Source organism: Esox lucius, chromosome 7, assembly GCF_011004845.1.
Source record: "Esox lucius isolate fEsoLuc1 chromosome 7, fEsoLuc1.pri, whole genome shotgun sequence".
Taxonomy (NCBI): Eukaryota; Metazoa; Chordata; class Actinopteri; order Esociformes; family Esocidae; genus Esox; species Esox lucius.
Window position 1 is genome coordinate 14,261,443 of NC_047575.1, and position 12,711 is coordinate 14,274,153.

General features: G+C 46.6%; 1 protein-coding gene across 2 annotated transcripts in view; it reads right to left on the minus strand.

Annotated features, from left to right (window-relative positions):
- The window catches only part of efnb3a (ephrin-B3a), a 34,372-nt gene that overhangs the window by 2,425 nt on the left and 19,236 nt on the right, over positions 1–12,711 (minus strand). For both annotated transcript variants that reach the window (XM_010894640.4, XM_010894641.4), the window contains exons 2-4: positions 11,539–11,834; positions 274–366; positions 44–100 (exon numbers count right to left, since the gene is read on the minus strand). In XM_010894640.4, coding sequence (XP_010892942.1) covers positions 44–100; positions 274–366; positions 11,539–11,834 — 446 coding nt within the window. The remainder of the gene's footprint in view (positions 1–43; positions 101–273; positions 367–11,538; positions 11,835–12,711) is intronic.

Genomic DNA, 12,711 nt, shown 5'->3' on the forward strand with positions numbered 1-12,711 from the left:
TCATGGTGTCATTAAGCCACTGATGGGAGTTCCGTACACTTACCTCTGGGGTTGAAGCGGTTCGGGTCTGGTTTGGGTTTGGCTGGGAGCCCATAAGCAGCTACGGGAAATCAAATTTGGTTTTGGGTTATGAACGACACAACATTGGACAGTTTCATGATTATTGTTTAACGACCCATGCGAGACAATCGAATACCCGTGAATACATTTATATGAGGATGACTACATTGAAAAGTTGATATTGCACTGAACCAAGGTGATGATGACACTTACTCTGTCCCACTTTGAGGACCACCTTCATCCCTCGCGTCACACACACGCCTCCCCTCATGCTGTCCAGCCCCATCTTCGTCCCGTCAGATGTAGCTAAGGAAGAGAGGAACCTTCATTACCCTGTCCAGTGTAAATAATACAAGCAAAAGTTGTCAGAGAACAACAGCATTTTGTTGGGTTACATCAGCAGTGAAACTACACTCTCTGTAAGTATTGCAACAGCGAAGAGCGTTTTATTTTTTTCAAAGTCAAGCGCTCGATTTAGCGTCCGGTCGCAAATCCTTTGCGTTTAGAAACTCTCCAGTTTCTATGACAGTATGTCTGAGATCACTTTCTTGTTCATTGTCTTGCCTTACAATGGGTTTTGAGGCGTTTGCTTGGACTTTAGCAGACATGATGTTTATGTACACTTCAGAATTCTTTCTGCCACTGCCGTCAGCAGTGACATCATCAGTGAAGACAAAGTGAGTCAGTTACCGTGGCAGCCATACATGCCCAAGCCATGACACCTCCTCCACCGTCTCCCACAGGCTAGGTGGCATGCTGACAGATGCGTTTTTTCCCACCACCCTTTTCTCTTATCATCGCCACGGTACATGTTAACATGTTAGTCTTTCACATGTCCACAATAACATTTTCCTTAACTCTGCAAGCTTTTGGGTAACGTCACATGTCCATCCTGTTTTTCTGGCGTTTTTCTGCGTTCTTGACAGAGACAGTTGGAAAAGATGCAGGGTTTTTTGCGGAAAGCAGCGGGCCGGATTTGGACTCATGCTGCAGCAGTACAGCAGTGTTTAGGAGACCTGGTGGCGCCCGACACGTCCACGCCTAACCCCCAGAGAGTTCCTGATCTGGTAGAGAGTTTATGTTTTGTTCATTGACGAGCATTCCTCAGACAATCACGGTTTACTAACCGTAAACACCTTCTGGTAAGGGGCTCTAGGTCAGATCATAGAGCCAAAAGTCACCAAACACTGTGGACCAAACCAAACCCACAGTCATGCCCCACCAAACACACTGTGGACCAAACCAAACACACAGTCATGCCCCACCAAACACACTGTGGACCAAACCAAACCCGCAGTCATGCCCCACCAAACACACTGTGGACCAAACCAAACCCACAGTCATGCCCCACCAAACACACCGTGGACCAAACCAAACCCGCAGTCATGCCCCACCAAACACACCGTGGACCAAACCAAACCCACAGTCATGCCCCACCAAACACACTGTGGACCAAACCAAACCCACAGTCATGCCCCACCAAACACACCGTGGACCAAACCAAACCCGCAGTCATGCCCCACCAAACACACCGTGGACCAAACCAAACCCACAGTCATGCCCCACCAAACACACCGTGGACCAAACCAAACCCGCAGTCATGCCCCACCAAACACACCGTGGACCAAACCAAACCCACAGTCATGCCCCACCAAACACACTGTGGACCAAACCAAACCCACAGTCATGCCCCACCAAACACACTGTGGACCAAACCAAACCCACAGTCATGCCCCACTAAACACACTGTGGACCAAACCAAACCCACAGTCATGCCCCACCAAACACACTGTGGACCAAACCAAATCTGCAGTCATGCCCCACTAAACACTAAATTACGGTTTATGTGATGCGTGCGCGTACACACATACGCACGCACGCACGCACTCGCAAGCGCCACACATCGATACAAGCGTATTCACACCCAAACTAATTGCCGAGCAGGAGGTGAGCAGCCATCAACTTTGTGGATGGAAAGAGGAGAGACGAAAGGGAGAGAGTAATCGAGATGATGAGCAAGTTTAGGTGCTAAACAGAGAAGAAGAACGTAGGGGAAGAGCAAATAATTGAGATGATGATCTGTGGTGAAGGAGAGAGAGAAAAAGACAGAGTAACAGAGAGAAAAAGAAAGAGGGATGCACAGCCAAGACTGCAGTGTGCTCTGAAAACCCCTAAACCAGGACAGAAGGGTAACACAGTTAATGAATGTCCCAAGGAAGAGACTGGCCCATTGACTCATGAACACAGCACCTCCATAACACAGGGGACTGACACTGTGACAAGACAGGAGTAGAGGACGACAACGTCTGCCACTGACTCATCATAGTCCGCAGTTTGAAAAGCTGGGTGGAAAACAAAGAAACCAGCGAACAAATGCTACGCAAACAGACATAATCGTTTCGTTTTTTTTTTTCATATACGGGAGATCTTAATGAACCGGATCGCGGGTCACAACGACGTTCCCCTCTCAGACCAGCAAAACATCACGTATCGCCCCTTATCAGTCCATCGGTCCTCCAAGAGCCGTCACGCTTGAGTGGAACCGGAGGAGGGGGGCTGTTTTGGCCTCTGGCACGTACAGCATTGACCCAGCGTGTGACCCACTTAGCCTCAACCTCACCACGGCCAAACCTCCCCCACGCTCATAATTAAAAGGGGCGGAAAAGGGATTGCCCCATCCGCCAACGACAGCAGCTAGCTCCACTCCAAAAGACGGGTTTATCCCGCCTGTAACGGGGCTAAACCCAGTGAACCGGTTAACCCGTCCTGCGAGAAATTAAAGAAATCGGCGCGCCTCGCATAAGCATACTTGTAATTCAGTTGAGTGATTGATTGCGGGCTTTAGCTGAGCCCCATCAGCTGCCACTCTGCCCCGTGGGTCGGCTCGGTAGGACGTGCAGACACATTGGGCGGGCTCCGCGGGAGGACCGCTCACCGGCCAATAAAACGTCTAGTTCATGTTTGCTTGAGTTACATATGTACAGAATGAATGGACGGAGATAATGGCCATTTTAAATACCACCGAGTCGTATTGAGAGGCATAGTTTTAAATCTAGACTGCATTCTCTTCGCGGGCTGTCTAACCGCAGCAGTCCAATATCAGCTCATTGTTAATGAGCCTGTTAGCTGATGTTGTACATGTGTCGGTGGGTGGTAAGGTCGGCAGGTCTGTGTAGGCTATTTTCTAAATGTGACACAGTGGAGCTCCATGCAGTGCAGCACAGTGTTGCTTCTATTGGTGGTTGGTAGAGAAGGGCTGACCTCTGACATCTGACCCAGAAAGGGTTATATTGTGGCTGGGGGGGCCAAATAAAGAGAAAGGAATTTCCTTTAAAGCACACTGCTGATCTGACAGAGGTAGCTTTCCATTTGGCTTGCTGTTACATCAAGTGGAAGGAAGATACAATTTGTGAATTGACTACGAAAAACATTTAGGTTGGAATTATGTATTAATCAAAGCCAATGCTTTTATTGTTAGGCTAAACTAACTGTTGCACTTATCCGGAGATGTGGTCATTTTGGAGTAGCTCCTCGTCTCTCTGTCCAGGCAAGCTTCATTTCCTATTTCCACCCCTCAAATTGAATTTGTGTTTTTCCTCATTGCACAGAGTTGTAAACTGGGCCTAAACAACTTTTCCCACTTCGTGTGGGCAGCAGTGTCTCCCGAGCCAAATAGCCGTGGCTCTGCCTCAGTGCACTAATCTGGAATTGGTAGAGTCACAGAGGACACCGCCTGATTGGACACGAATTGAAACAGATGATGCTTCACCTCTCTTTGATTGGAGGAGGGCGTTCACGGAATACTAACTGTGGTTCTTAGCCAATAAACGGCGATAAATGGCAGTTGAAGCAGGTCTGACTTAGTTCACGTTATTTGAAGGCTGATTGACATGTGTGACTCAGCATAAAGGTCCTTCCTTATCCCCTCTCTCTAAGTTCTGCTGTTATCAGCTTTCTGTCTCTGCAGCCATCTGTGTCTGTCTTCGGCACCCCCTCCCCATTAGCGTAATACCTCAGGTACATTATGGACCTCATTAAACTGAGTATCTGCCTTCACATTGACTACAGCTATACCAACGCTTTGAGGCGGAATCGTAAACTATAGGGAGGGGCTTTTAAAAACCAGTAAAGAACAGTCAGAAATCAGATAGATATGAAAGGGAACAGGGAGATAGCAGAAGAGGATGAGAGATGGATGGAGTGGTGCTGAAGGCACAAACAGGGGTAGAAGGAGTGGGAGGGAGAGAGAAAGCGAGAGAGAGAGAGAGAGAGAGAGAGAAGACTAAATTAAGAAACAGAGAACGGGTAACGTGAGGAGTGATAGAGAGAACTGGATGAGAAGTGGGATAGAGAGAGAGAAAGACAGCGGACGAGACAGAGAGGGAGATGGAGATGAGGAGACATAGAGGCCCTATCCAAGTCTGAAATCAGAAGAGGGTTTTCTGGGTCATGTTCCTGTCAGCTTCAGTGAGGAGATAGGGAGAGATAAGGCGCTGGAGGAGGAGGGAGATAACACACAGACACATTGTCATACAGAGAAAACAGTTGAAAGAGAAAACAACAGCGTCCATCATCTTTGTAATGGCTGCTTTCTGCTTTACCTGTGTCACTCTGACAGATGCACACTGCCGAGGAAGGATCAACAAACACATCTACGCTCCATACATCATTATCCTTGTGTTGAACACACACAAGCACGCACGCACATGCCCACACACAAAAACACACGCACCCATACAAAAACTCAGACAAACACACCATGGGAATTTTATATTATCAAATTCCTTTAATCCTTTTTTATCTCATTTGTGTATGTTCTTGGCATTGTCGAGCAGGAACCTGAAAGTAGCAATTTATTTGTGTGGTGGCACTGTGTATCCTTTCATAGGACTATTAAAAACTTGAACACACGCCACCCACACAAAATTGCTCACACATTTTGTATTGAAAAAAATTCTTGATAAAATTGGAACATTTTGAGGTTTCTTCAATTTGAACTACAAGTTTTCAAGAAAATCTTGAAAAAAGATTCATTGAAAAACCCTTTTAAGTGCTTCCTTAAAGAACTGAAGAACCTTTGGAGGTTTCTTTTGAACCAGCCCCTCAAAACGAACCCCAAAAGGCTACATTTAAAGAACACTTAAAACGTCCACTTTGACCTTCACTTTTAGAGTGCATGTGTCATCTAAGTGTGTGTGTAGTTAATCATGTGTCTTCAACATGTGAACTGAATGGTTGTTCCCACCCGGCTGAGCTGTGCAACTGAAAGTGGAGTGGGGTGACATGTTGAACATGTAAAGGGGAGTGGAGATCTGAGATTGCACTACATCATTCAAGGCTCTTTCCCCTGGAGTACAATAAAAAAAAAGCCCACCCGCCCCAACACTGAAAACATGTTTCACTAAGGGGAGAAAAAAATAGAGGCATTATAGAGAGGCATCCAGCTGAACTAACCCAGTCTGACAACTGAGTCAGAGAATAGCCAAGGGGGAGAAGATGAGGGAGAGAGGGAGGGAGGGGGGAGAGAGGAAGCGGGGAGAAAGGCCGGTACAATATATTATTTTCCTTCTTTTAAGGGATGGATCAGCCGTTATTGCAGATTCAGGAAAGACGAATCAGATAACTTTGGAATCATTTCCATTTGGACTCTATTAAAATACCATACCCGAGAGCAAAATATATTCCTTATTGACTGACCGTGGTCCCTCAGATTCCCCAACAGCTCCCGGATGATGATTCAGTGATTCTATATCCTCGTGCCACAGTCTGCACAGGTCCAACTGTTTAATACCCCATATGTTGAGCATTCTTATACTGCTTAGTGGATAAAATTGTTTAAATTAAAAGGCACAGATGGAAGTATCAATTGTTGCTTGAAATGTCAGTTCACTGTATTAGTGTAGGGACAAAGTGACAAAGAGCTGCTACTTCTGTTTCTATGACTTACGTAGAGGCTGGCTGAGCTTCCTGTGTTAGTCATGGTACTGTGTTAGTCACATGGTACAGTGTTAGTCACATGGTACAGTGTTAGTCACATGGTATTGTGTTAGTCACATGGTACTGTGTTAGACATGGTACTGTGTTAGACATATGGTACGGTGTTAGACACATGGCACTGTTCTAGCTGTGTGACTGTGTTAGCCGAGGTACTGTTTTAGTCACTTGACTGTGTTAGCCATGGGACTGTGTTAGCCATGGAACGGTGTTAGCCATGGAACTGTGGTAGACATTGAACTGTGGTAGACATGGAACTGTGTTAGCCATGGAACTGTGTTAGCCATGGGACTGTGGTAGCCATGGAACTGTGGTAGCCATGGAACTGTGTTAGCCATGGAACTGTGTTAGCCATGGAACTGTGGTAGCCATGGGACTGTTTTAGCCATGGGACTGTTTTAGCCATGGGACTGTGGTAGACATGGGACTGTGGTAGACATGGAACTGTGGTAGACATGGAACTGTGTTAGCCATGGAACTGTGGTAGCCATGGAACTGTGTTAGCCATGGAACTGTGATAGCCATGGAACTGTGATAGCCATGGGACTGTTTTAGCCATGGGACTGTTTTAGCCATGGGACTGTTTTAGCCATGGGACTGTGTTAGCTGTGTGATTGAGACAGCAGAATTACATGTGTTACCTGGACAACTGGTGAGGTTCCTGATGCCTTTTGTGTGTAAGGCGGGAAGATACGGCCTGTTATTTAATAGAGTTTGGAAAAGGAAGATGGGCCGCCCCCTCTCTCTGTTCATTATCCTAATTAGTTTCTTAATGGCATACATTGAAAGTATGTCACTGGTTGGAGGAGAATAGCAGGACAGATAGAGAAAAGAAAGGAATAAATATACTGTAGATCTTGTATTTCCATCTATAAAAATACATCTGGCCAGTTATCTTCCATGCTCCTAATAGTAGATGGTCAACTCTCTGGTCAAGGTCAACATCCAAAAACTTTTTCAGACCCATTAACATTTCAACCTTACTTCCTGGGTGAGGTACATGTTTACATACATGCTGATAAAACTAGCACTTGCTGATAAGTCATATGCCAACACATGAGACTGACTGACTCGCTGACTGTCTGACTCGTGAAGATTGGCCCATGACGATGACCGCCTGGCTGACTGACTGACTCTCTGGCTGACTGATGACGATTGGCACGATGATGAACCCCTGCCTACTGACTGACTCTTTGACTGGCTGACTTGTGAAGACTGGCCCATGACAATGACTGCCTGGCTGACTGACTTTCTGACCGCCTGGCTTACTGACTGGCTCTCTTGCTGGCTGACTTGTGAAGACTGGCCAATGATGATGACCACCTGGTTGACTGACTTTCTGACCGCACAGCTTACTGACTAACTCTGTGACTGGCTGACTCGTGAAGATCGGCCCATGATGATGACCGCCTGGCTGACTGACTGACTTTCTGACCGCCTGGCTTACTGACTGGCTCTCTGGCTGACTCATGATGATTGGCACAACGATGACTGCCTGGCTTACTGACTGGCTGACTCGTGAAGATCGGCCCATGACGATGACCGCATGGCTGTCTGACTGGTCTTGAGTGTCAGTCTCTCTTTAAGACTTGAAGACACACAAGTTCAGATTGGTGAGATTTGTGTCTGAAGCCATTACATCATCACCACCACGCTCCACAAGCCACACCGGCAGATTGTCTGCCATTTTCTGGGTCTATTAAATGCTTTGGTGCTGGGGGACTGTGCACCATGCTGGGAATTAAGCCTCTGGCATGACAGCAAATCCCACAGACAATGTCAAAGCCTCAGGGATGGGAGCAGAATGTAAGTGTGTGTGCGTGACCCTGTGTGAAAGAGTGCATAGTGCAGCCTATGGAGTAGAGACCCAGAAGTTCAAGCCTGAGCACCAGTGTGTTCTAGTTAATAGCCCAGATACACCTCAGTTCCAGAGATCAACTGTATTATCCTGCTATTCCCTCTCTCTGTATATCTCAATTTCCCCATTCCTGTCTGGCCACCCCTCCAGAGTACTGCTGGTCCAGTTCTCCCCTGACCACTGGAATCTCTCTGTTCACACAATGTTCTTCAGCTGGTGCCTGAAAGATGAAGATATATAAATGTATTCAGTCTGTTGGGGACTACACAGATAGGGAGATTATGGTAGGGTTGCAAAAATATTATATTAAATACAAAAATAAAACATTATAATGCAACCCTACTATAATCTCCCTATCTGTGTAGTCCCCAACATACTGAATATATATATATATATATATATATATATATATATATATATATATATATATGAGAGAGAGAGGGAGAGAGAGTAAACGAAAAAGAGAAAGATAACTTGCAGAATTCCTGCCTCCATGTGAGAAAGTTTTCTATTTGATCGCGCCCCCAACAAAAAGATAACACAATGCTCAGTAATATCTATGTGCATGTGTGTGTGTGCGCATCTGTGTGTGTGTGTGTCTGTCTCTTACTGAACAGACTTCGATCTGTCTGTCTGGGCAGTTGTCAAACAGTGGGTGAACATGCTGTGAGGACCCAGGAGTGTGTGTTTGTGTGTTAATGTGAATTGCTGGCAGAGCCAGAAGGTTAATGAATCACTGTGTTAAACCTCCTCAATCCAATTAGTGTGGGAGTCTTACGGCATGACCTTTATCAACAAAACACACACACCAACAAACACACACACACACACGCACACGCCCCACAAACACACATGCAACCATACCCCGACCACACGCGCTTTTTGGTTACGGCACATGCAGAAGAACATGCTGAAACATTCACACGGAAGTGTCTTGAATAGATACAAGCATGAGCAAGCATATATAAAGGCCGTCTCTCATCTGTGTTCCACTCTCTCTAAAACACACACGCACAACCCGGTCCCATTGTTGACCTAGATTGGGGAGGCGACATGTCACTTTGTGTTATTCACAGTCATCACGCAGCCCCTTCCACAAACACCCCCCCCCCCCCCCCCCCACACACACACACACACACACTAACACACACACACACACCCACACTAACACTGGAACACTGACTGGACTGTCACTAGAGAGTTGTCACCATGATCTCTCAGTTTCTTCCAAACCCGCCCTCCCCCTTTCTCTCACTTCAACACACATTTTAACATCCTTGTGTGGAGCCCAGACATTATTCATCTAACTCCAAACCTTAATCTAACCCTAACGCTAACCATAATTGTAATCCCAAAAACGAACCTAACCTAATTCTAACCCCACTTGAACGTTTCCATAAACCTAACCCCTAAGCTGGAAATAGCCTTTTTCCTTGTGGGGACCAGCTATGAAGACTGATTATTCAGACTTCATTATCTTCGTAGGGACCTCTGGTCTCCACATGTGCACATAGACCTGGATCACACACGACACACACGACACACATACACACAGACAGACAGACAGACAGACAGACAGTCAGAAGCCGTCCTCTGGGATGTAAATAATGAAAGTGTGTTTGGCTTGATGTGATCCGTGCGCTGCGTTGCTTGACAGCCACTCTCATCTCTCATCTCACTCATGTTGTTCTGGGATGGCTGTGGGTGGCTGAAGTGCTCCCAGGGGAACCATGGACCGCCAGGGTCATCTAACCGCTGTTGTTACAGAAAACAGAGCAGCAGAACACTACCGAAACACACAGCCATCTGACACTGAAACCAGTCTCATTTTATTACAACAAACCTGCAACCACCTTTTGTAACTGCATCAAACCTATGAAAAATCACTACCAGATGTTTCCGAGTCGGTTAGACGATCCTGGAATGAATAAGAGTTGGAGAAAAATACATAACATTTTACAAAGATACGCAGTGCTGTAGCTACACATGTAAAACCCCAAACTGGACAAGTTCACAGACAACGAGACACGTGGCATTGGCCATGAGTGCATGCCCGGCTGTCGGGGTCCGGTGTGGACGCTGTGTTGGCATGTGATTGGCTGCCTGGCTCCGAGTGGTGGGCGTAGGTCCCGGTCCATTGGCTTATACCCCGACTGTGCCCTTAAGCTCCCGCCCGCACATTACAGCCAATTAAACACCAGTGCCCCAACTACCGCATCATGTTTATGTAAAAATGTAAAACAGCAGGCGTGTGAATTCCCTCTCTGCGGCCAGCTTTCTTTGTCTCACGGTGCTCCAACTCATTAAGGCCATATTGGAAAAATTAACAAATGCCAAGACAGGTTAATTAAATGTGATTTCCCTGCGGTTAAATTCACGTGTGCACGCACATACGCAAATCTGTCCATCTAGCATCATGCAGGCAGAAGGAAAAACAAAGAGAGAGCACCGACATCAAAATACACAACCCCTCCATAACTCTGTTAACAACTTAATTGGAAGTAAATGCATCTTGTCAGTATGCAGCGAGGTGAGACATATTTGCGGCCCGGTTGTTTGGAATGGCATGAGAAGAATGTCATCACGCCTTTCCAGGCTTCCCCAGTGTGGCGGTTGGGGAGAGGATGTGATGGGAGTGTCAGCCCAGTGTCTTGTCTCTGTCTGTCATCACTGGATCAGAGCAGGCCCATGTTGAGCACAGCCTGCAGATCTGATCCTGTCATGGAGGGGAGTTCACAGACATCTGAGCCCCAGGCTTCTCACTTGCAGAACCCATTTCACTATCTTTGCGGGGTCTGTTCAACATTGCTATTTCCTAAAACCTCACCCAACCGTAACACCCAAAGCTTAAGTTTAACCCTAAACCTAACACTTAACATGGGCCCAATGTAACTTTTAGCCTAAACCTAACCCCATGCTAAAAATAGTCATATACCTTATGGGGACCGGCGAAATGTCCCCACTAGTCCAGTTTTTCCTTGTTTTACTACCATAGCTGGTATTTTTGGTCCCCACCAACCAGGATAATAGATCCTGTACAAACACACACTCTGTCACTCTGTCTTTGACACTGTTGGCACACCCCTGTTTGAGCTAGTAAGGAGACAGTTTAGTGAGATGTGATGGCTCTACACTGTCGTATCTGTGTCACTTGTTGGGAGGCATGGGGAGATACCGTCTTAGAGACACACAGAAACGCATCACACACTGGAATGGCATGGAGCCGAAATAGAAACGTACCGCACAACCTTTGAAATGTTCTGTAACGACGTTGGTGGCATGGTGTTTCCATAACCCCCCCTCAAACGTGTCTCTTTCCAAACTCACAATCAGATTCTACCTTAATATACGCCCATCCATAGGCATATTACACTCATATTTATAATATTCAATACTTCTACCCATATTGTTTCTATTCCCCATTCTACACCCTTTAAAATTGCTGCTAGTTTGCATTGTTATGTATACTATTGCTATATTTTTGCTTTATATATTTCTTAATTCTTACTGCGTAGATGCCGAGTGCCATGTCACAAGAATTTAATTGATGTAGAATGATGCTGTGTTTTTTGGTGCATTTGATAAATACACACACACACACACACACACACCTCGTGTCCCCTCACCTATGATGTAGTAGTCCTGCAGGGTCTGGAACTCGTGGCCCCACAGGTTGGGGGAGTACTCCTGAAACTTGATGGTGAAGCGCATGTCACTGTTGGGCTTATCACAAGTGAGCAGAAGGTTGGGGTTACCCATGACTTCACAGCGGTCAGCCTGCTCCCGCGTGGACACCAGGTACAGCTTGTAGTACTCGTACTCGGCGGGAGAGCGGGGGCTTGGGGGGTTAGAGGCCGGGCAGATCAGGTCCAGACGATCCCCGATCTGAGGGTACAACACGTAGCCCCTGTCATCCCGAAACCTGCGGGGAGAGAAGGGCAGCAAGAAAGAGGTAAGAATGGTATCCATGGCAACCGGTGATTGGCAGCGTGATATTTACCATCTCCGCGTCTGACAGCTTGTGTTTGGAGAGGAGGCCTCTCATCATTCATGGCACAGTTTGGAGGCTCAGACGACTGGAGGCCTGTGGGAACTCTGGCTGGGAGGTTGCATGCATGTCTCTGGCAGTGGTACGCGTTTCTGTGTGTGTGTGTTGCGTGTGGCCAATCCGCCGGGAACAAGTGAGTCACTCTCTCACACACACACACATTACCTTGTCATTAGAGGACGCCCTTATTGAAACACTTTCCCTGTGATTACAAATCCAATCACACGGACATCTCAGCACCCCCATCACAGTACGACACAACACCACCAAGATGCTCGACAAGACCGCAATCTGCCGCCGCTCACGGACAGAGTCCACTCTGCCATACAGAGAGGCCTCAGTGAGGGAAGGGAGGCCAAACGGTTGGATTCGTTCTTCCCTCTGCGTTATTCTGCATGCTCTGACAATGTTAGCCAGCAAGCTTGAAAAACATTTTCTTGGACAATTAAAAGCTAATTATCATCCTAATCCACCAAATAGTTCCTCCCCGAATAATCCTCGGGTCAATTATACTGCTATGGTATCTGCTTTTGTTTTAATACAGATTCTTAGACTTGTGGGATTTCTCTGTGGTCTGTGCAGTCGGATGGGCATTCCTTTGTGAATTCCCTGCAATTCCTGCAAAAGCCAATGGTAGTTCACAGTCTGGAGGATACGTTTTAATTCACAGTCAAATCACAAATCACAGCGAAAGCAATGTCAAACTCCCACCTTGGGTCTTACACAGTCACAAGTTCAACCTAACACCAGA